The sequence below is a fragment of the Dama dama genome, chromosome 19, assembly GCF_033118175.1.
Source record: "Dama dama isolate Ldn47 chromosome 19, ASM3311817v1, whole genome shotgun sequence".
NCBI classification, from domain to species: Eukaryota; Metazoa; Chordata; class Mammalia; order Artiodactyla; family Cervidae; genus Dama; species Dama dama.
The window spans coordinates 90112225-90137803 of NC_083699.1; the positions used below are offsets into that span (position 1 = coordinate 90112225).

Sequence of the window (25579 nt, forward strand, 5' to 3'; positions counted from 1 at the left end):
CCTCTTTGGGGCCCTGGGAGGGGCTCACCTTGCAGGTTGGCTGGCACCAACCTGGGAGAGGCTACATCCCAACTGAACTCAGTAGCATGGCATGATTCTACAGGGAGAGAGGCAGAATCTAATTTCCTGGGCTGCCCCCAGGAATAAATTGGGTGAAGGAGCTTCCATCTGGTCCAGGGAAGAGGCCTGGGGAGTAACTGAGTTGAGAGCCAAGAGACCACACCTCAACCCTCATGAAGGGAAGGTGAGTCAGCAGCAAGACCCAGGGTGAACATTCTCAGCAAGAGCCAGGTGGAGGATGAGGGGTCTGCAGCAGCAGCAGCCAGAGCAGAGACAGAGTCATCAGTGAGCTTCCAAGCCAGGAGGATTCAGACCACCGCTACTGTAAACACAGCCTCAGCAGCAAGTCCTCACTGAACTCCCAGGGATGGGTTAGATACAACCCAGGAAAGTCCAGACCCCTGCCCCCCACAACGGAAATCAGCAAGGAAGCAGAAGATGCTACATGGGTCTGAGGTTTCCATGTTCTTCTCTCTGTCTCTCCAGGGTTGTCAGCCATAATTCTACCCAAAACCCAGACACCATCTCAAAAAGAGAAAAAGGAAGATGCAGTTGCCTGAGAGACATGACATTTTTTAATACCTAAAAAGATGATAATACCTGTAGGTAAATACCATGTACCTAAAATGTCGATTTAAATTGTGCCAGAATATTTCTCCTTCTATTTAGTGGTTGGAAGCTCATAGAAAAGATGAGAACAATTTTGGAGAAATGAAATGCTACATCTTCTTTGCACATTTGTGAGTAGGGTGAAAAACTCTGCAACTCTTCACACGTGTGCGTCCAGCCAGCTCTCCCTCTCCTCCTGGCTGCTAAATTTGGTACAGCCTGAGCCGCTCAGTCCCTCCCATCCACCCACATCCAACTGTGGAGACGAGCTGGGAAGGTCCGGATGAGATCACTGGAGAATCAGGGGAAAGGCAGAGGGATAGAGTACAAGTCACAGGGGTAGATTCTAAGGGGGGATGGAGCTTGGGGGCATGACTGTTTATCAGAAGCAATAAGTGGAAGTGGGCGGGGGCCGCAGGCAGACGTAGAGAGAGAATGGGTGGGTGACAGCTGCTAATCTGGGGAGAGAGAGTGAGGAATGGAGAGTTGGATATTAGAGAAAAAGAAAGATATTTTAATAAAACTGCTCTAGATTCCATACTGGGGCCTCATTTATATTCCTTGTGATAGGGGCCTCCTCCTTGGTGGGACAGTGGATAAGCATCTACCTGCCCATGCAGGAGACACAGATTTGATCCCTGATTGGGGAAGATACCACATGCTGCGGAGGAACTAAGCCCGTGTGCCTCAAGTACTGAGCCCACACTCTAAAGCCAGGGGGCTGCAACTACAGAGCTCGCACACGGCACCTACTGGAGGCTTGGTGCCCTAGAGCTCTTGCTGGGCAACAAGATAAGCCACAGCAATGAGAAAACTGCGTGCCACAATTAGAGAAAAAGGCTGCACAGTAACAAAGACCTCACACAGTCATAAATATGAATACGTGTATATTTTATATATATATACGTATATATATATATGTATGTATTGCTTAGTCGCTCAGTTGTTTCCTACTCTTTGCGACCCCATGGACTGCAGCCTGCCAGTCTCCTCTATACATGGGGATTTTCCAGGCAAGAATACTGGAGTGGGTTGCCGTGCCCTCCTCCAGGGAATCTTCCCAACCAAGGGATCAAACCCAGGTCTCCTGCACTGCAAGCAGATTCTTTCCTGTCTGAGCCACCAGGACTTATATATGTATATATATATATATATGTTCCTTGAGATGAAATGTGTAATTCCTATCAGGACTTTGCTTCTTGGAACCCCACCCACTTAGGGCCTAGACCATGTGGATCTCAGTTTTGACAGGTCTCTGACTTACACACACAGTGACCCTGCTACTATATAAAAGATGCATTAATATAGAGCAGAGGATGATTTTGCCTCCCAAATGACATTTGGTGATGTCTGAAGACATTTTTGACAGTCACAACTGAGAAGATGCTAGTGGCATCTAGCCACACATGCCATTAAATATCCTACAATGTGCAGGACAGTGCCCCCCTCCGCCAGCAAAAAATGCTCTCAGCCAAAATGTCAATAGAGCCACAGCTGAAAAAACCCAATATAGAAAAATGGAGGAAAGGGACCGTTGTTTCCTTTCCTCTTCTCTTCCCAAAGACCAAGTGAAAGACAGCTTTTCTTTTTCATTTTAAACATTTTGTGATATTAATTATTAAAATTCACTATTTACTCACAGTTATACCAGCCAAATCATAGAATTCAGGTTTGTGAAACATTTAGGATGGGAGAGGGTCCACTGAAGAATTTCACACCCTATGAAAAAATACAGTTGAATATAAAGGTTTCTAGAAAGTTCATGAAAAGTCTTTATACATTTTTTATTTTTTATATAAAAATATAAAACTAGCACACCAGATTAAATAACTATCACATTTTAGATGTGATCAATATGAGTAGTCATGGTTACTCTCCATCTTTTGCTCACTACTAGTCAATCCTAAAGGAAATCAACCCTGAATATTCACTGGAAGGACTGATGCTGAAGCTGAAGCTCCAATACTTTGGCCACCTGATGGGAAGAGCCGACTCATTGGAAAAGACCCTGATGCTGGGAAAGACTGAAAGCAAAAGGAGAAGGGGGTGGCAGAGGATGAGATGGTTAGACAGCATCACTATTCAATGAACCTGAATTTGAGCAAACTCTGGGAGACAGTGGAGGACAGAGGAGCCTGGCATGCTATAGTCCATGAGGTCACAAAGAGTCAGACATGATTTAGTGACTGAACAACAACAAAATTGAATCCTCAGAATCTAGCTCTTCTCCCATCCCTCCCCTCTGGACACTCACAGAGATCCTAATAAATTTATTTTATGTCATTGCGGATAAGACATCTATTAAAATGGATTATTGGGGGTAAGGAGGTAATCACAAGCTGATAAAGCCTTCTGGAGATCTGACCATAGTAACCAAGTATGAAAACAACTTGAAACTTTGAAATTAATTTTCCAGCTTCTACAACAATCCACAAAAAATAGAAGATGGTTAGATCTAGCCCACTACTAGACAACAGTTCACGACCCATGAGCTTCTGCTCTCCTCTGCTACCTCTACCAAAAATGAAAAAGTTAGCTGCTTGTGAAATACACAGCCTCAGCTCAGGGGAAGGATTGCAAACCCCAGACCCTACCTCCTTCCCTTCTGCCTTCCTCATCTGACTTCTGAGATGTTGCCTTTTCTTTGTACCTAAGCTTTCTGCAAAGCTGTTCAGCCCAGCATGGTTATGTGGTCTGATTGGTTTCCTTTGTGGGCTTTAAATTCAGAATTTTAAGCTCATTTGTTAACAGCTTCTCTGAAAAGACTATCTCATTCATTCGCTCATTCATTCATTCATTCATCATTCAGCAATCATTGAATAACTGCCTTCGGTGTTGTCCCATGTTTTCTATGCTTAAAAGAGGCAAAGACAAATGAAATATTGTCTAGTCGTAATAGGAAAAAACAAATCTGACTCAATATTGGAACAGTTTCTTTAACTTTAACCTTTTTATTCTGTGTTCTTATAGTCTGAAATATACAGGATAGCCTATCATCAAGGCTCTGACCTTTAACAGTGTAACATCTTTCTATTCATACAGAGATGAACGGTTGCAGAGCAGAGAATCACCTTTGTGTTGTTGCAGGTTTACAGGCACATCCTAGCCTAACCTCTGGTGGACAGCTGCAAGAACAAAGGAGACTGACACCAAAAAGTTTGCAACAACCAACTATACCTCCTCCCCTCTTAGTAAAAGAAGCCTGAATTCAAACTCCAGTAATATGATTCTTTGGGACACTAGTCCACCGTATTCTCTGTCTGCTGGCTTTCTGAATAAAGTTGCTATTCCTTGCCCCAAACTTAGATGTGGTAACACACACACACAAACTTAGATGTGGTAACACAAGTCTTTGAGAATCTTACATAGAGGTGAACAAATAGGAAAGGTCAATGTGTTTTGGGCATTACAGTGGATGTACACACAGTGTACTACAGTGGAACCAAGAAAGAAGAGGCCAGTTCTACAGGGCAAGCCAAATGGATCCCAGGTGTCTATGTATTATAGAAATATTTTCAGTTGAACCTATTATTGAAAGATAAGTAGGTATGTTGGTATGATGCACAGAACTGGCTGCCTGTTCTGAGCCTATTTCTCCTCCTTTTTTTGTCACAACACTGATTTTGTTTAGGTCTCAGGTCTCGGGCAGAAATGAACTTCGGGAAGGAGAATCCATCTCTAGATTCAGGGATATTACTGTTGACTAGACTAAGACAGTTATACATTCATCATGAGATATTGAGAGAAGAAACCTGGTCAGGGTCTGAGGGAGTATGGTGGGGATGACTTTCAAAAACAAAAAAAAATCTAGGAAGGGTTTTCCCCTCTAATAAAAAATAAAAATTACACTTTAGGAGAAAGTGCTCATTCCTGTCATTGGTTATGAGATTATCTGGGGCTGCCGCAGTCATCTTGTGCCCATGAGCTGAAAGTAAGAAAAAGGCAAAGAAGATAACTCAGAACCTTGACATTGTTGTGTTGATAAATTAATCATCCCGGGACTGTGTACCTGACTATCCCCCACCCCAATTTTTATTGTAGTAAAATACACATAACATAAAATTTACCATAGATTTGATTGTACAATTCAGTGCTTTAAGTATAGTCACACTGATGTGCAACCGTCACCTCTATCCATCTCCCGAACTCCTTTCACCTTGCAAAACTGAAACTCTGTACCCATCAAACAATGACTCTCCATATCTCTCTCCCCTCAGTCCTTGGCAACCACCATTCTACTTTACGTCTCTAGGATTTTGACTACTCTTGGTTCCACATAAAAGTGGAATCATACAGTTTATGTGTTCTTATGACTAGCTTATTTCACTTCACATAACAGCCTCAAGGTTCAGCCATGTGGTAACATGTCAGATTTATCTTCCTTTTTAAGACTGAATAGTATTCCATTATCTGTATATACCATATTTTGTTTATTCATTCACCAAATGTCCATTCATCACCAGACATTTAGGTTGCTTCCACCTTTTCACTATTGTGACTAATGCTGCCATGAACATGGGTATACAAATCTCTTTGAGACTCTGCTTTCAGTTCTTTGGGGTATATACCCAGAAGTGGAATTGCTGGATCATGTAGTAATTCTCTTTTAAAATTTTTGAGGACCCATAGGACTCCTTTTTTAGGGATAAAATAACCTGTAATTGTTTAAGCCATTTTCTGACAGTTTTTCTGTTACTTGCAGCCAAACACCTCCTACTTAGTCTGATGGAAGGAGGGAGGGAATATTGGACAAAGAGTGCAGTTGAGTACAGCAGATCTGCACAGAACCACCTGGCACATTTAGGAAATGGCAAAGAGTTTGACATAACAGCACATAAAGTGCAGGACTGTGTCAGTTTCGTTTGTTGTAGAAAAAAACAGAGCCCACCCTAGCTACTTTAAGCAGGAAACAAATGCATTGAAAGTACCTGGTAACTAAGAATCTCCTGCAGGGTCAAAGAGTCAAGTTGGAAAGCTTTTCACCTAATCACTCAATACCCAAGTAATCACAATCCCCAAGTCACACATCTGGTAAACACACACAGGCACTGTGGTTTGCACGGGACGCAGTAACCCAGGCTTCTACTTTTACTGCCTGAGGTCTTTTGCCACCCTCATCAGCAATGTCCTCTTCTTCCTCATATTTCTCTCCTCTGAATTAAATTCTATCATGGCTAAAGCCTGGAGAAGGAAATGGCAAACCACTCCAGTATTCTTGCTTGGGGAATTCCATGGACAGAGGAACCTGGCAGGCTACAGTCCATGGGGTCACAAAGAGGGTTGGACAAGACTAAATGACTAACACACATGGCTGAAGCTCCCTGGGAGAAACTGCATCCCCGTTTCAAAGGAGACTTTGACTTTGAGAAGGTGGGACACAATGTTCCGAGACTCATTCAAATTCAGTAGGAAAGAGGGACTTCCCCGGTGGTCCAGTGGTTAAGACTCCACACTTCTACCTCATAGAGCACAGGTTTGACCCCTGGTGGGGGAATTACAATCCCACAGGTCCCACAGGGCAGCCAAAATAACCCTCAACCAACAAAACAAAGAAACCAAAACACCAAATTCTATAGGAAAGAGTGCTCTGAATGAGCATGCCATGGGTATGAGAAAGGGAAATATGGGAGCTTACTATGGACTGAGAGTTTCCCAGGTGGCACAGTGGTAAAGAATCTGCCTGCCAATTCAGGAGACGCAAGAGATGCAGATTCGGTCCCTGGGTCAGGAAGATCCCCTAGAGAAGGAAATGGCAACCCACTCCAATACTTTTGCTTGGAAAATCCCATGGACAGAGGAGCCCAGTGGGCTACAGTCTATGGGGTTGCAAAGAGTCGGACACAATTGAGCACACACATGCACATATGGATGGAACATCTGTGTCTCCCTGAAATTCATATTGAAGCCCTAACATATATATGATGGAGTGTGGCTATGTTTGGAGATGGGGCCTTTAAGGAAGTAATTAAGGTCAAATGAGGTCATAAGAGAAGGGTCCTGATCCAATAGGATTTGTGACTTCTAACAAGAAGGGACACCAGAAAGCTCATTCTCTTTGTCCATGTGCAAGCATCAAAGAAAGGCTATGTGAGGACAGAGCAAGAAGGTACCATCTGAAAGCCAGGAAGAGTGCTCTTGACAGAAATAGAGTTGACCACAATCTTGATCTTGAACTTCTGGCCTCCAGAACTGTGAGAAAATAAATTTGTGCTATTTAAGCCACCCAGTCTGTGGTATTTTGTTATGGTACAGAGTTGCAGTACATGTGTCACATGGTTCCCATCAATGCCTGAAAACCTCCAGTTTGCAAGTACTTCATTGAGGATTTTTAAGTAGGAAAATGCAAATTGGCATTTTTGAAAGACAGCTCTGGTGGTAAAGCAGGTAGGATGGGAGAGGGATAGGAAGTAAAGAGCCTACTTAGGGGTGTCTCAGTAACTGAAGGGAAAGATGATGAGAAGCTGAGCTAAACAGCGGCAGTGGAAATAGAGAAGCAGCTTCTACAGAATCTGGTTACTGAATACAAAAGACAAGGAAGAGGAAAGTGATGACTGTCTAGTTTCTAGCTTGGGCAGTTGGCCAAGTGAAGATGTAATTCATCCAAGCAGAATATGTAAGGAGGAATACATGTGGGGAGAAAAAGCAATTCACTTTTATTGAATCTCAAGTATCAACCCACAAGATACTTATTCATGACATGGAAACAGAGTGTCTCACAGAGGACAAACCTGGCAGACACCACCTTAACCAAGAGATCAAAAAGTTAATGTCACCAGTAGTGGGATGGGTAGTCACCAGGAGCTTCCCAAAAAGATGTACTGAAAAGAACTCAGCATTGCTTATGTAGTATTCCTGCCAAAAACGCATAACACAAACCGGGGGAATAGTCTGTAAAGTAACTGACTGGCCTGTATTAATAAAAAATGTCAAGGTTGTGAAAGACAAAGTAAAATCAAAGAACCTTCCCAGATTAAAGACATGTAACAGTTGAATGCAACTTGTGATCCAGGATTTTCTTTTTCTATAAAGATCATCATTGGGACAGTTGGTGAAATTTGAATGCGTTAGTCACTCAGTCGTGTCCGACTGTTTGTGACCCCATGGACTTTAGCCCACCAGGCTCCTATGTCCTTGGAATTCTCCAAGCAAGAATACTGGAGTGGGTTGCCATTTCCTTCTCCAATAACTTATATATATGTGTATGTGTGTGTGTGTGTGTGTGTGTGTGTATGGTATTGTTAATTTCCTGACTTTGATCATTGCACTAACTCCTATAAGAGAACCCTTGTATTTTAGGGTATATACATGCAAATATTTAGGGGTAGAGGCACTACACATACTCCAAAATGGTTGCAAGAGATGGGGAAGAGAGAGGGAGGGATAGAAGAGAGGTGGGGAGAGAGAGATTCAGAGAGAATGGCAAAGCCAAAAAGCATATATTTTTAAATGGCTGGCCTGTATTAATATTAACTGTATTAACATTTGGATGTATGCCCAGGTGGCTCAAGTCGTAAAGAATCCTGTTGCCAATGAAGGAGAGGCAGGCAGGAGACACAGGTTCAATCCCTGGGTCAGGAAGACCCCCTGGAGAAGGGAATGACTACCCACTCCAGTATTCTTGCCTGGAGAATTCCATGGACAGAGGAGCCTGGTGGGCCACAGTCCATGTGGTCACAAAGAGTCGGACGTGACTGAATAACTTTCACCCTCACTTTCATCTATGAGCCTAAAATGATATCTAAAGACAAAGTGTTTTAAAAGAATACATTTTTTGACTCAACAAATTAGATGTAGGTGCTTGCAGTTCAGAGTTTTGTACATTTTTTATTGAGTAAGCATCCTTCATTCCTGGAAAGTGAGCCCTTAGCAAACCTTCACCTCCTGGGTTCACGTCATCTATCCTTCTCCCCCCATGTCCCTTTGCAGTCTCCCTGGAAGATACACAATCTCAGGCCTTCACTCTGCTTTCCCCAGGAACAGCCAGTCATTCAGATTCTGAAACTTCATGTCCCCTTGGGCTGAGAGTCCCCCGGACCTACAGCCTTCTGGAGGGAGCATCCTTCACCTGCTGTCCTCCTGGGTCAGGCTCAGAGTTCCAGCCTCATCAAGCTAATCATCCCTGTGTCCCATCCTTTCAGACTATCCTCCTCATAAGAAGTCAGAGAGAGTCTCTGGACCACTCCCTCCCAAGAACTGGGAGACCTTCTCCAGCCAGCCCCCTTAAAGGCCCATCACCTTCTTTTGGGCCTTGGGGGTGATGAGTGGCATGATTAGTCTCTCTTGTCTCACTTTCCTGGTGTGACAGGGCAATACTATGGGTGCCTCCTCACATCCTTATATGAGAGGCCAGATCTGTGCAGGATCCACAAGCATCTAGGAGACCCATTCATTCTGTGGGCAGGCTTTGGCTGTCTCCACATTCCGGCCTATAACAGCAAGAGGCTGGAAAAGTCTACCAGAAAGAGTTGTTTCTGGCCTATGGCATTTCTCCATGCCCTTCTTGGAGGCAAAGATAAGGAGGGCATTTCTTATTAAGACAAGGGAAAGTGACCTCCAAGTGATGCCTCATTGCACCTGGGGAATGCAATGTGACAGATGTGAGAAATCTAAAGGCAAGAGGCTGAGGCTACTGCCCTAAGGTTGCAGAGCGAGAGAGAAGGAGGGAACTGGGATGAGGTGCAGTGGGAGGGAGCTTCTATCTACTGAGAGGGCACACGATTCCCAGGAGGGATTGACTGGAGACATCTCTTAAGGGATTCATCCAAGGTGGGGGGTGCCAGAGGGATTGACCCAGCAGAGAGGGGGAATGAGGAAATCTAGGGGCCAAATGTTTGGAGTTGTCAGCTGTTGGCTGGAGGAGACATGGCCAGAGTTGAGATTCAGAACAGAATCTCTAAGAAAGTCACCTAAGTGGTCCATGAAAGAAAGAGGCTGCTTTGAGCATCATCAGGCTCAGAGAGCCACAATGCCACATCATGTCAGGACAGGTCATCTAAGACTGTGTCATTCTCCATCCCCCTTCCCCTGGACCCTGCCTATCCCTAAGGAGTCAGCAACCACACTGAGTGCAGAAGGAGCTCAGGAAAAAGGCAAGGAGTCAAACTCATCCTCCCTCCTCTTGACAACCTTCTAGCCTGTTTTCATTCAGTCACTAGGCCAACTCTTTGCCACCTTGTAGACTGTAGCACACCAGGCTCTTTTGTCCTCCACCATCTCCCAGAGTTTGCTCAAATTCATGTCCATTGAGTCTGTGATGTTACCTAATCAACTCATCCTCTGTTGCTCCCTTCTCCTTTTGCCTTCAATCTTTCCCAGCATCTTGGTCTTTTCCAGTGAGTCCACTCTTCACATCCAGCTTGGGGCAGGTCTAAATCAAGGCAGAGGAGAAGGCTTGATACTGAAGTGAGAAGTTTTGATTATTAGTTTGAACTAAACACTTAAATTACTGTCATGAGACATTTTGGGTCACTTAAAGTGACTAGACAAGCAACAGAACCTATATGACACTTCACCCAGGGCTGAAAGAGAAGGAGACCAGAGCAGGGAGAAAAAGCACTTGGAATCAGAAATAAAATTGTTTTTTTCGCACAGGAGTCAGCTTATGCAATAAAATGGTCAGTGCAGGCAGGAATTGCTAGCTCTCATTCCTCCAGTCTGGAGAAGGAAATGGCAACCCACTCCAGTACTCTTGTCTGGAAAATCCCATGGACGGAGAAGCCTGTTGGGCTACAGTCCTTGGGGTCGCAAAGAGTTGGACACGACTGAGCGACGTCACATCGCATCATATCACATTCTTGCAGTCGGGCTTCCCAGGTGGCGCTAGTGCTAAAGAACCTGCCTGCCGATGAAAAAGATATGAGACGCAGGTTCTTTCCCTGGGTTGGGAAAATCCCCTGGAAGAGGGCATGGCAACCCACTCCAATATTCTTGCTTGGAGAATCCCATGGACAAGAGAGTCTGGTGGGCTATGGTCCATAGGGTCACACGGAGTTGGACACGACTAAAGCAACTTAGCATGCATGCACTCCTCCAGTCAAGTCCTTTATTTCTGGAGTCATTTTTGTCTCCTGTTCCCTTCTTTGTTCAGATAAGATTCTCCTAAGGGTTCTTTTCTGGAGCTGGTGTTGCTGCTTTTGGATTAAATGCCCAAGCTTTTACTAGGAGCTTTTTCACCTCCAAAACACCATGGAAGCTGCTCACAAGTTACTCTCACCATCAGGAGTGACTGACTGCCTTTCAGAACCAGGGTCTCCCAAACTTTCACCACTGAGAAAACTGCCCAGTGGGAGATGTATCTTCCGCGGATGGCCCTGGAGTGGTGTGACTGGGAACGCGCACTGTGGTCAGAGCTGCATCAATTCCTGCCCCAGGTATCCTATTTACTAGCTGTCTGACCTGTGGGATTTTTTTAAACCATTCTGTGCTGAGAGATGCAGAATAACTACAACTACAAAAGCAATGATAAGCAACAATCATATCAACCTGTGTGGGTTCATATGAAGCGTCTGGCTCACTACAGGGCGCTATTAGTTCCTGTGTTTTGCCAGAAGATAGAGATATTTTTCAGAAGAGTTCCTTTGTTATTGAATCTCTCCACCACCGAGCTTTGCGGTCAGAGGAAGCTTTGGGCCAGTTCTGTAGCCAGCTCCTTTCCGGGCATGCGTGCTCAGTCACTTCAGTCATGCCCGACTCTTTGTGATCCCGTGAACTATAGCCCACCAGGCTCCTCGGTCCATGGGGATTCTCCAGGCAAGAATACTGGAGTGGGTTGCCAGGCTCTTCTCCACAGCTCCTTTCTACTGCCACCCAAGTCTCCCCTTTCTCCTTTCTCAGGGTTTGGAAGAACTCAAGGGTATCATGTACCCAAGCCCCACTGCATTATTCTCCCACAGCCCTGGGGAGGGATGAGCCAGCAGGTGACATGTCGATCTTTAACCTGCCATGAGTAGAGCCTGGTGCATCTCCAGCCCCGTCCTTTTTTTTTTTTTTTTTTTTTGAGTTTAAATGCATTTTATTTTTAAACAACCTACATGATATGATTTTTTTTTTTCCTTTCAAAAACAGTGCCTCCTCTCCAAATAAATCAACTTTCAAAACAAATGAAGAGCTTAAGATGACATCAGTCTCCTTTGTCTAAGTCCTGGTGTTATGTGGATGAAAAGCAGCAGTCAGCCAGTTATGATCATGGTGAGAGATCCAAAGTCACTGTCAAATTTGTTAACATTTTCCATTTCTAAGCCATTTTTAAAGAAAATCATCTATGGGGTCACAGCATCCTCAGGGTAGTCCATCAAGCAACCCTGCCATCTGGATCATTTTCACCAATAAAGAACTGATAGTGTTTGAAATCAGCAAGGATGTGCTTGATTTGTTCTGCAGTCCTTGTCATAAAAGGTTTTACTCCTTCTGGTCTCTGTTCTTCAAATTTCCCTTTGATTGACTTCATGTAATCTTTGATGGCCTTCTTGTAGGCTTCCTAGAAGCTGGTTTCCTAGAAGTGATGGTTCATGACAATCATCGACACCAATGATTATTTACTGTACTTTTGGTTTCGTTGCCCTCTGGGCCTTCAGCGGAGGCATTTCCACCAATGAGCGAGTCATCAATGTTACCCTCTGTCCTACTGACCATCTTCCCCACCCCTCCAGACACAGCCTGTCCCTGACTTCCCAGATCTTGTAGACGTCTGGAAAACACCTCGTCATGGCTGATGAGGTCCTGGTAGATTGTCATGGTAGCAACTGGAGGGACACATCGGTGGTGCTAGCTTAGTAGGAGCACAGAGCTCAGAGCTAGCGCAGCGCTGCTGGAGAAACACTGGAGTGAGATGGGGGGCAGCGGCAGAGTGGGCGGAAAAGTCCTATCCTTCTTTGATGACCCCTGGAGGTACAAACTCAAATGTGTACCAAGCAGGCAAGTGACAAAGTTCTTGGCCTCAGAAAACCTTAGCTATGTCTTCAGAGCATGAAAATCAGCTGGGCCCTGCTCTGGTTCCTGCCAACTGAATAGAGCATGCTTCCAGTGTTCAGAGTGAATGGACAAATACACCCAGGCAAATATAGACATTTCTTGAGTACAGAGTAAGGAGATGAGACAAGTGCATGATTGTCCAACTTCCCAGTTTTCTTTTCAGACCCATTATTGTATCAGTCTAAAATGACAGGAAGGGATTTCCCTGGCAGTCCCATGTTTAAGACTTGGCCTTCCAATGCCGGGGACTCAGGTTCGATCCTTGTTGGGAAGTTAAGATCCCACATGCCTCCTGGCCACAAAACCCAAAACATTAAAAAAAAAAAAAAAGAAGATAATGTAAAAAATTCAGTAAAGACTTTGTAAAAGATAAAATGACAAGAAAAGTCACTGTCCGCAGTTGAGGCGAAGGGGATATACCATTACAGTTTAAAAGGAAGGAGGCTAAGAAATGACTGAAGTCAGGCAGGCTTAAGGGCATAGACTGTGCCATGCTCCAACATTCTTGCCTTCAAGGTCCTGTTCCGGAAGCTGGGCAAACTCGAGAGTATTTTTAATGGAGGAGCCAGAGGCTTTGGGATAAAAATTGGCATGTGTTTTTGAACACATCCCTGTTATGGCCCTGTTTGATCTTGAGGTAAACTGTTAAAAGTATGTTTTGAATATTCTGCAAAATATTCTGAAATGTTAAAGGTATTGCTTCACCTTTCACCACTGTAACTTATCAAAAAGAAAAAGGCCAGTTGCATTTAGAGGCAAGTTGTACAATGTAACCGAGTGCATAATACTTGAGATACAAGTGAGATGAATAGTTAAGCAAGTCATCAATGACCAAAGGAATTTGCCTCTCCACTAATTCTGCCTCATGAGTGTACAGCCCTATGGAAATGATCTACATTTCAATATTAAAAACAAGCACACTTCTCTTCCCAATGACTCACCAGAAAGAATGCAAATAAATAACTCAGGGCCAGCAGGTAGCCCTTATATTGCTGTTATGGGTTGGTGGGTGCTGACTCAAAACATTCCTCTATTTGGGGATTAGTTCCTAGCTGCAGGGCATATTCTTAATGAGTTCCCCTACTTTAGCCACCATAATGCCAGCCAACTTATGGCGAAATGACTGAATGGGTTAAAAACTTGTGAAGAAATAGGAAAGGGCAGAGTAGTGAATGGAGGGGGTAGAGATAGGAGTGAGGGCCTTTAAACACATTCATTAATAATTTGAGGAAGGAAGTGAAGGGCAAGTTTGTGTATGATGCAATATTGTTCCAGTTACTAAACATCATGAAGAAATGAGAGGAACTGTAGTTGAATTTAAAACACAATGCAAGGACCATTAAGGGAGGGGGATACAACAGGCTTCTTGTCATAGTGAGTAAATCTTTTGAGTCTTGACAGAACCTTATTTCCCAAATATTTTACATTAAGGAAACACTGACTCTGCTAAAAATCTCTGCAAAGCAGACCAGTGCTAGCAAAAGAATATTAAAGTCCTTAAATGTTTATTCAGAAATAGAGTAATTTAGGAATACTTTCAGATGGAGAAAAAAATGGAGTTTCTAAGTTTTAGTGAAATAGTATGATAATTCTGAAATCTGCAACAGGAAGTCTGCCTGGGAGGGAAAGAGGGTAATTGTACACTTTATGTAAAATTGTTTTCAAACAGTTTAGTGACAGTGCTATGCACTTGGGGTTAAACTAGTGGAAAGACAGAAAATTAAGAGAATCTGTACAGATAATATTTTAAAGAAAGGAAGAAACCTTGAAAAACTAGCCTTCAATTTAAAATTACAGGTTGTTATTAAGGTGTCCCATTCTTAACTATTTGGACAGGTAGGAGAAGGAATAATAAATACAAATCAGAATTTCCCAAACAGGAACATTTCAAGTCTGCAGAGTGGAGGAATAAGTGAGCTAATATGATTCAAATCATTCATTCAAAAGATATTTATTGGGAGAGTTAAAAAAAATGAACCTAGAAGAAGAGATAAACAAGTACACAGGTAACAAAACACCTGTTTTGTAGAAACAGTAATGCCACAAACAGGTACAAATCAGAACCTCTGTCCAAGAGAACCTCTTTCTGAGAGAAAAAAGGAGACGGATGGGGCAGTATTTGATCAGGGAGGAGGAAGAACCGTACTAAAAGAGTCAGGCTGGTTGGAAAAGTGGCTCAGTGTGGCGAGAGATGCAGAGTCAGGTAGGCCAGGTCCAGGACCAACCCTGAAGACTTGCCCAAGGAATTTGAACTTTACTCTTCGTCATTTCTAGTACACTTTATGACCTGTAGTGTAGCTTGCTGCAGGCTGAAGGGATGAATAAAGCCACTGATGCTTTTTTGAGCAGACACGTGACAAACTCCAATTTTTGTTTTAAGAAGATTAGGAGGTGTGTAGGAGGGAGGAGAAGGATGGGAGATCAATTCTAAAAGTTTACTGAGTTAATCCTACTTCGTGCCCAGCATTCCATTAGATGCTTCACACACACATTCTCAATAATGATTTAATCCTGAGAAACACCCTTTGAAGAAGGAAGAATAAGTATAGAAATTCCCATTTTACTGTTAAAAAACAGGTTCAGAAAGGTTGTATAACTTTCCAAATGTCGCACATGTAAAAGTGATAGAAGTAGTCTCCAACCCAAGTTTGTCTCATAAGCTCCTTCTTTTTGAAAACACACACAGACTCTATAACACACTGACACTACTCAAATGAGGACAGGGAAAGGTTGTATAACTTTCCAAATGTCACACATGTAAAAGTGATAGAAGTAGTCTCCAACCCAAGTTTGTCTCATAAGCTCCTTCTTTTTGAAAACACACACAGACTCTATAACACACTGACACTACTCAAATGAGGACAGGATGGTTTTAATAAGGACAATGACAGGGAATGGAAAGGAAGGAAGAGAGAGAAGAGATTTCAGCAGAGTCAGAAGTATGTGGCAACTGCAAACTGTATGGGGACAAGGGAGTCAAAAAAGAGTCTAAAGTTTCCAGTCCAGATAACACAATATGGCTGTGAACTCAGATCTGCAAATGAAGATGGGGAATTAAGTTTAGGGTCTATTGTTTGAAATGACAGAAAAACATTCATACAAGAGGAGGCAGGTTCATTTTCTCCAACATGTGTAAAAATCACATAGAGGCCACTGCGAACCCACGCAGAATTTAAAGTGTCACTCCTAGGCCACAGACGCATACCAAGGCCATTCTCTCTGGCTGTCCAGCCTTTGCACAGGTGGCCTCTGCTCCTTGGCAGCTTTCTGCCTCTCCCTGTCTTCAGTTCATCCCTCAGCCCATTTCCCAGGACAGCCTTCCCTGACTCCCCAGTTTAATCATCTTAACTCTTTTCTCCCAGTGCCTCTGCCCTTTTCTGTGTCTCCTCCCAGATTGAGCAGCTGGAGGGCTGGGGCTGTCTTCACCTTGACATTGTGCAGTCTCTGAAGGTATCAATTGTTAAAGTCTGACCCTCAAAAAATATTAGTTGGCAGCCTGACTGATTGCTATTGTTGCCCTAGAAAACAACCCTACCCTGCCCTGTTAAGTCACAGTTTCTTCCTTCTTAGGACAGTGCAGTTAACCTCAAGACTAGGAAATCGTCTTCCTCCTCACATACCAGGCTATTATTCATGCAGTTTACTCACTGCAGAAAAGTTCCCTTGAAAAAAAAGCTAACAACTAGTCAAAGATTTACGAGCTTCCTAGTGTCAATCAACTTTTCAAACAGATCACTTCTGGGCCGGGGTGTGGGGAATGGAACCCTTCTTTGCTCTTTGTTTTCAAAATACCCAAGTGGTGGAAGAGGCTCTTCAAAATTCCTCTTTGGAAGGGTCTCAGGCGCCGCACTCAGGTTGTGACTGGGAGTATGGACCTGTTTTTGAACCAGTTTTCGCAGAGCAAACTTAAAAGAATTTCTCTCTGTGTAGTCTAGCTTGAGGTTGAGGGCATGTGGATATCACTGGGGAAGTGGGGGAGTCTCTAAGGCACCTCGGCTCCTTTTGAAAAAGGTAGCTTTGAGGTCCACTGGCAACTGTCAAATTCCATTGTGTTCTTCCCGCAGGGAGTTCCCTTGAGCGTTAGCTGTACAAATCCGCTGATGGGGCGGAGGGGGGGCGGGGTACGGAAACTAATTCCCAGAAGGGTTTGGGGACTCTCGGGAGGGCTGGGGTTTTCTCAGTAGGGTTTTAAGGTTGCTCACAGCCACGACTTGGAGGCACACTTGGCTAGAGTGTGGGCTTCTATAAGGCTAAGTCGAGGAAACACACGAGGTGGGTTCGCGCCGGGCTTTCGGGGCTCGGCGGAGCGGGGGCGGGGACTGTGGGGCCGCGGGGGTGGGGCGGGGTCGGGGTCGGGGGCGGGGCGAGGCGGGGCGGGGGCGGGGCGAGGCGGGGCGGGGCTAGCCAGGCCGAGGTCCGGGGCGGAGCCAGGCGCGCGGCTCGCCCTCGCGGAGGCCGCTGGCTGGGCTCCGCCTCGCCGGGCTACGCAGGCGGCGGGGCTGCGGCACAGGCCGGGCGGCACCATGGCGGCGGCGGCGCCTGATGCTCCTGCGGGTTTTTCCGAGGCGCCGGTTCCGACTGCGACGGCAGAGCCAAAGGCCGGGGGCGAGGACAGTCGTGAGGTCCGGGTGCTGCAGAGCCTGCGGGGCAAGATCTGTAAGCGGGGGCCGGGGTGAGGGAGCCGACCCGGCTGCGACGGCGGCCGCGGGGCTGAGGGGGCGGCGGGCGCGCGGGGGTGGCGGCGCCGGGACCGCGGGGCCGAGAGGGGCCTGGCCGGGGCCGTCCGGGGCGCGCGGGAAGGGCCGGCACGAGAGTCTGGAAGCGAGGGTGTGTTGGAGGGAGGCGTCGCTCAGACGGGGCGGCGTGGGCTGGGGCTGCCCCTGTGCGGGGAATTTGCCGGGGACGGGGACGGAGGGGGCTGCTGGGGGCCGCGCCCGCGCGAGGGGCTTGGCTTTGGGGCGCGGCCTGGACCGGGGGACGCCCCCGCCCGGGGTGCGGCCGGGGGCGCGGGCCGGGGGCGTGAGGAGCTTCCGGCTGTCCTCCGACGCAGGCCTCCAGGAGGCTGAGGGCGTCGGGAGCCGCACCGTGGTGGGAGCCGGGCAGTAATTACCGGGGGGCGCGGCCGGAGGAGGAGGGCGTGGAAGCGGGGCTGGCCCGAGGGGAGGGGGCTGCCTGTTTTTCTGGGTTCTCGAGGTTGGAGAAGGCGCCCAGAGCTGGAGGAAGAGAGACGCCCCGGGACTCGAGTGGCCGCACGGGTGCTCGAGAGTGAGCGCGCCGGGAGGGGTTGGGGCCGGACACCTGTACTCGCCCCACCTCGCTGCGGCGGGGACTTGAATCGAGAGACAGCGTGACTGACAGGGACTTGAGGCAGGATGTAGTGGCTTCCTGTGAGCAGGTCTCAAAACACAGTCATCCAGCCCGCACTTAACCCACTTAATTCCTTTCTTTCTCATGCATTTAATTGTTTGTGAGTAAGCCAACCTACTTGCCTTCACATTTTTACTCAGAGGCCCCGAGTATTTCTATAGACAGACTATTTGAGTTCAGTCACTTGGACATTTATTTAAAAAAAAAAAAATGACCCTTCGACTTTCGATTGCCAGTTTTTTTTCATAGACTACTATGAAATACTACTATTATTCAGAAGAAACGCTTTTGGGGGGGGTGGTATTTGTAATTTATATCAAATACAGCTTATTTTTGCTTTGGTCGATAATTAGCTTTGCTTCCTTGATTCTGTATCCTCAGGTTGGAAACATGCTTCATATTTCATGTAAATAGCCCTTAGTCATGAGTACTTTTTACCTTGAAGAAAATCAGATTGCTTTAATATGGTTAACAACGCTCTTTCTTGCACAGGGTGTAAAATTTTCCTCTTTCCTAATAGTGATACTATTAATTGAATTTAAATTACCCCACTTTCCTTTTTTCAAGTTGCTCCCGCTTTCAAGAATTTGGGCTTTTGTTAAACCTCAGAAGCAGACATCTTAAATTCTCTCACCTTTTTATTTCCACAAGTAGTCCTGGGGTTCTTAAGAGAGTACAGTTCTTAAAACCTGGAAAAAATGACAGCAGAGAAGATCTTGTCAGTATCCGAGTTCCCAACATAACCTTCTAGGATATAAAATGTTTTCAGTATTCAAATTAAGTATTATGCTTAATATTTCATAAATCTAATATTTGGGAAAACTATAAATGAATGAGTAGAGCACCTCTTGATCTAGTCTTTCAGATTTTCACTGCTTTATATTTTAGTGGCACTCAATGTTAGGCAACATCTATTGGAGCCTTGCTGATTTATATAGCTGCAGGTTGTACCGTGGAACTACATATACACATGTCTTGGAGTTGAGAGAGTTGGGCCCTTTTCCAGGAGTTAGCTGCCCCACACCACATTCTCACCTCCTCCATGGCAAAGGTAGCACAGTAAATGATAACAATGTGAATGAAACTCTAGCCTACAAATGAAAAAACACAACTTTGTTTCTATGGGAGAGAGCAGCTCCACTCTCCAGACTTGGAGATTGAACATCTTATTGCCCAGCATGCTATTACCTCTTTAGCCATAGTTAAAGTATTACATCTGTTAATCTCAAGTCAGTTTCTTGCTTTTCGAATTGCTCAGCTTATAGCGCAGGTCATGGAATGTCTGAAAAAGGTATTAGGATACTTACTTAGGAAGGTTCTCTTTATTTCCCTGTTTTCTTTGCCCTCCTTTTAGCTGGTCAGTTGACCTTCAGAACCTGTGAAGAGATGCAGTTTTCTGTTTCCCTGAAACTGACATGTGGGTTTTGCAGGTTGGGCGCTGGGGGGCTGGAAGAGTCATTATTAGCAGGTGCTAAAGTCACAGAAATGGGATGATAGTGGTTCTGACAATGCAGATATTAAGCAGATTGGGGGTGGGGGCGAGCTTGTCAGCTCTCCTCTTCACAGTGCCGGGAGACCTTGGAGCCACTGGCCTGGAGATGTGCTGGCAGATTGCAAACTGCTGATTGAGAGCCTCTGACTTGGGGAATTAGAGATTCATAGGTCTGAAAGTGAGCCTGAAAGGAAATGTCCTGTTTCCTGGACTTGGACCCTTCAACTCCAAATTGTGCCAGCATAAAGTGAGGAGGAATGGGTTTATATATATATATATATATATATATATATATATATATATATATATATACACACACACACACACACACACACATATATACATATGTATGTATATATTTATGGGGCTTCCCCAGTGGCTCAGCAATTCCTGTGAATTGCTCCTGCAATTCAGGAGATGCTGGTTCCATCCCTGGGTCAGGAAGATCCCCTGGAGGAGGGCATGGTAACCTACTCCATTATTCTTGGCTGGAAAATTTCATGGATCTTTAGACATTTCATTTCAGTATTTATTAATTTCCCCACATCCCATATAATTTTCACATACATTTCCCACATATTCCTCAAGGTGAAATGACATTTTGTGGTCACTCCCCAACAGTCAACTTTTATTTGCAAATCCAGGGTTGCTATAGTATTTGAGCTTATATGCTGATCCCCAGTTCCCTGAGGTCATCTTAGTGCAGTAGGAAACCACAGCAGCTCCAAATATTAATAATCAGGGGGCAGGTTTGGTTGTTGGATGTCCCAGTTGTTGTATGAACCTTTGATACAGGAAAGTTAAGGTTGTACTCCATACTCCATCCTTTCATCTGAACTCCTGTGCAGTGAGTGTACTAGTATGTTAGACTTCTAGAACCACTTTGGCCCCAGCCCTCTAAAAACAGCATACATAAGTGAAAGATAGGGATTAGGGCTTTCTCCTTTATACTCTCAGGGTTCATGCTCTTATTGTGTGATGTTCTCCTTTTTGGTTAGTGCTTTTTGTTAAGTTTGCTCTGATCCAGTTAAATCATGTTGTAAAAATGTTGCTCAAAGAGACCATGCTGCCTTATACATGGATTTACCTGCTCAAGGGAGACCAGATTGATAAGGGAGCCAGTGAGGATTTGTGTGAATGTTGAGATATGTGGTACAGTATGAGATCTGTGGGACCGTGATGTGTCCCAGAACTTACATGTTCTCCCTGGTGTCTTCAGATGAAGAATGACCAAGACTGTTTGACAAAGTAGGATGTGTAGGGTCTGGTTAAGTGCTTGAGTTTTCTTGGTCAGGTGAGTCGCCTCGATTTGATTCTTCACTTAATTTCTGACTTTTATTAACTCTGTGTGTCTCTGTATTCTTGTGTGTAAAGTGGGGGTAATAAAACACCTCTATCTCACAGGATTGATTTGAGGATTAAATAAAACCCCTTCTCTGATTATTTCTCTTTCTCCTCCCAAGGAGATGAATCAGACTTGGACCATCTCTTAGGAAGGAGTAAAGTAGTAAATAAAAACTAATGTTTATGTTCTTGTCCAACATGTGCTGGCATTTCCTGGTGTACAAAGCTAATTAAAATCAATAGTCCTGAATTCTGTTTCATACATTGTTAATTATTATTCATGTGACTTTGGGCAGCTCACTTACCTTTGTCATCTTTAAAATGGGAATAAATGCCTCATCACTAGGCATTTTTACTTGTTGTTCCTTTTGCTCGGGAGTGCCTTCTCCTTTCCTCCAGCCCATATTTATGTCAGGGAACCCCTGTTCATCTTTTAAAAGCTTTCTCCATGTGATCTCCTAACCAGAGCATTTTGGGGGAGCATTGGTACCTTCATTCCTGGAGAGACTGTGTTAGGCCTTTGTACTGCTGGGGGATCACAGTTTGTTGTTGATTTCCTTATTACAGCACATTTTATAGAAATTATTTATTATACTGTGAATTCTTCCAAGATAGAATTCATCCTTGTTCATGTTCTTTTTTTTTTTAAATATCCAGGTGTCAGCATGGTGCCTAGAACAAAATTGGCCTTTAGAAAATGCCTTACTTCTCTATATTATCCTGAGGGAGATTTTAGATACATGCTAGACATGAAAGTGTTCTGTAAATTTTACAGCTAAGCAAACTAGAAGATTATTGAAAGAAAACTACATGGACCTGTGACAGGAAGTTCATCCCTTTCAAAATCACAGTGCCAGGTGACCTTAGGTTTGAACTGTTGCCAAAGTAACCTCATTAGGAAAAGTATTAAATTTTTCTAAATGCTCAGATTGCTTGTTATTAGGGGGTTGAATATTGTTACCTGACTGTATTCCATGAATATTGTTACTAATTGGTCCTGAGCCTGTAAAAGAAAAATCTCATAATCCCATCTTACACATTAGATGTTTTTGTCATGGCAGGTTTAATTTTTTTGGTAATAAAATACAAAACTAAGACAATTTATTGACCATACAATAGAATTGAGGAGAGATTAAAAAGAGTATATTCATGCTGAGAATTTATTATTATCAGATATTTGAAATGAGATGAGTTATTTAATAAGTTAGTAGAGAGAGGTTAAAAAGGGTTTGTTCATGCCAAGAACTCATTATTGTCAGAAATTTGAAATGAGATGATGAGTTATTTACGATGGAGGAAGAATCCATCTTTCAGATGGATAGAAATGAGAGAAAAGGGTTCTTTGTAAAAGTTCACAGCACAGTCTGCTAATCATTTGCTCTGAGGAAGACAGGAGGTAAACCTCAATGAGTTCATAGAATTTTTTTAGGACTCTTTGAATAGACTCTTAAGAGACTGTGGAACTAATGTAGCTAAAATAAAACTATTGCTTTATCCTTTAATCGTAGATGCTAATCCTATTTCTTGTTAATGTGCTTTATGAAATTATTTGACTATAATAGCAGATTATGTTTTACCTGCCCTACTAATGAAATTCTGTGTGCTTTTGAGAGCTGCTAACAGTTTTGTTGTAATGACTTAATGTAAATTAAGAAACTTTTATGTATATTAAGAAATTTCTGTGGTAATCTTTAGTTTTGTATGTCATTGTCACCAAAAATCCCTAGCTAAAATAAAACACTTTATAAGGTTATACTGAGAGAAGGAAATGGCAACCCTCTCCAGTATTCTTGCCTGGAGAATCCCAGGGACAGAGGAGCCTGGTGGGCTACTGTCTATGGGGTCACACAGAGTCGGACACAACTGAAGTGACTTAGCAGCAGCAGCCTCATAAGGTCATACTAGTACAACTCATGCAAACATGAGTGTAAAGTACTTGATAAATTTGTCACTGGGAACTTAGTTCTAAGAATATCATTAATGACAGAATGAGTTTGGGCAAATTCTTTGACTTTGCTGAGCTTCTGTTTTCTTACTTGTAAAATGAGAGGTCTGGATGTGGTCTTCCACGTTCCTTCCAGCACTGAGTCTTTGTTGCGTTTTAACTTGAACCCGTTAGTTTAAGGTAGCACATCAGGTGCTTTTATTTTAGTGCTTAAATGTATTTAGTATACTTACTGTGTATGATATGTAGTATTTTTAAAAACTTACTTAAGATTTACTAGATAAGATTGTTTGAATCCTAACAATTTTTTTTTTCTGTGACTGTTACTTTACTCAGCGGTACTCAATGCATATCTGAGTTTCTTTGAGGACCCTAGCCTAGACTAGCCTAGCCTAGACTATGAAATGGGCCTGAGCGGTGAATGAAATGAAAAAAGGTTCTTACTAGTTTATCCTAAAGTGATAGTTTCTTTTAGGCACCTGTATTCTTAGAGAATTATAGACGGTTAGGTGGGGGAGGTAGAGAACACACCTTGTTCAGTCCTCTCACTTTACAGATGAAGAAGTTGACACTCAGAAACTCCACTAATGGCTTGCTGGGTGTTAGTCCACTGCTATCAGTTTTTGCTAAAATGCTACATAGGATGAATTCATTAGTATGAGTGTTGCAAAGGTACTGTGTTTAGTGTATGAAGATTACACTGCCTATCTAATGATAATATCCAGAAGTAGTAATAGATTTTCAGTGATACCATCTACACACTCTCATCTGTTCCTTTTTAAGAACTGTGTGAAGTGGTTAGCGTTAGCAGTGAAACTGTGTTTGTAATTTAAGTAGAGATTGAGCCTGGATGTTTACCTGTTTGTGTCATGCTCTAAACTCAGTTGTTTTCAGACCTGACTGTCCATCAGTGTCACCTGTGAACTTAGAAAAATTCTGATGTGCAGGCTTTACTCCAGACCTACTAACTCAGAATCTCTGGGTGGTACTTGGACATCTGTAGGTTTAAAACATTCTGCAGGGGTGGGCAGCTAGAATGGTGAGCCTCTGCTTTTACCCATTGAACAGACTAGCCACCTACTACCTGAATGATAGCAACCTGCTGTGCATGACCATTTAAAAGATAACCAGTAGAAATTTCAGTGTGATCACAGGGAGGTTTTCATTTGATTGTTTTTAAATGTTTCCCTTCATTTGATTAGATAGTACAAATACTTGGTACCATATTCAAAAGGTAAGTAATGGTATCCATTAAAAAGTTAACTCTTTTCACTTCTTTTATCCTCTAGTCATTCCCTTCCCAGAAGCAAGCGTTACCAGTTTCTTGTGTATCTGTACAGAGTTTATTTAGGCACTTAAACTTAAATGTATGAGTATTAGTATCTTTCTCACCAATATACACATCACAACAAAATATACACATGGTTTGCATCTTGCTTTTTTATACTTAATGGTAATCTGAAGACTTTTCACAAATAAGTGTGTGTGTGTATATATACATATATGTATATATACATATATATGATTTGCTTTGCCTGTGTGCTCAGTCCTGTTCCACTCTTTGTGACCCATTGACTGTAGCCTGCCATGCTCCTCTGAACTTGAGATTTCCCAGACAAGAATACTATAAGAATTTCTGCTCTAGCGAATCTTCCCGACCCAGGAATCGAATCCGCGTCTCTTATGTCTTCTACATTAGCAAGCAAGTTCTTTACTACTGAGTCACCTGGGAAGCCCCACAGATATGTGAGATATATATCTCTCATACACACACACACACACACACACACACACACACACACACACACACACACACACACACACACACACACGGGAGATGGGGGTGTGTGTGAGGTAAACTACCTCATTTTTTAATAGCTGCATAAAATTTCATCATCTCAATACACCACGGTTTATATAGCCAGTCCCCTATTGATGGACATTTAGATTTTTTCTGATCTTTGCTATTACAAACTTTACTGAGTAAATAAATAGGTATGTTATTTTTAATATTTTTAAAAAATATTAAAGTTTATTAATATATAAATAAATATGTTATTCTTAATATGATTGCGTGTGTCTGTAGGATAAATTCCTAGATATTAAGTTGATGAATTGAGTGGTGTGTGCATTTTTACTTTGGAAAGACAGTGCCAAATTGCTTTTCATAGAAACTATAACAATTTATGCTCCCATCAGCAATGTATGAATGCCTATTTCTTTATACCCCCATACTGTGTATTTTAAAACTTCTTGATCTTTACTTGTCTGTAAGATGAAAAGGAACACTAATTTTTAGTTTTAATTTGCACTTCTAAAACAAAGTTGAGAATCTCTTCATTGGTGTTGATTTGGTTTGCCTTTTTTCCTGCTGAATTATCCGTCTTCTTACTAATTTGTGGGAATTATGCAGTAAGGAAGTTAGTTTTTTTTAGTGGAAAGATTTTTAAAATTTAGATGTTTTGACTGATGTCTGCTTGTATTCTTGAGGAGAGTTGGTTGTGAGAGCCAATGAGGGGAATCTTGTTGGTTTCGTCTACTTAAATAATTTCTGATATTAGAATAGAGATGGAGAAAGAACTGTTTGAGGAAAAGTAAGTGAAGAATTACTATAAACAGGTACTAAAACATAAACAATAGATTGGGAGAAGATATTTGCAGCAGATTTTACAGGCAAAAAGAAAACTCTTATATAACACTTAAACTGTGTACCAAGCACTGTTTTAAAGCACTTTAAATATTTCAGCTAACTTAACCCTCATGGTGACTGTAAGTACAGTTATTATCCCCAT

The 25579-nt window shown here is 43.3% G+C and overlaps 1 protein-coding gene and 1 pseudogene across 2 annotated transcripts in view; one reads left to right on the top strand and one right to left on the bottom strand.

Annotated features, from left to right (window-relative positions):
* Positions 1–11837: 11837 nt before the first annotated feature.
* Positions 11838–12402, bottom strand: LOC133074122 (translationally-controlled tumor protein-like; annotated as a pseudogene).
* A 4705-nt stretch (positions 12403–17107) lies between these two features.
* The window catches only part of RASA2 (RAS p21 protein activator 2), a 119703-nt gene continuing 111231 nt past the window's right edge, over positions 17108–25579 (top strand). For both annotated transcript variants that reach the window (XM_061167736.1, XM_061167737.1), the window contains exon 1: positions 17108–17295. In XM_061167736.1, coding sequence (XP_061023719.1) covers positions 17163–17295 — 133 coding nt within the window. In that variant the 5' untranslated portion in view covers positions 17108–17162. The remainder of the gene's footprint in view (positions 17296–25579) is intronic.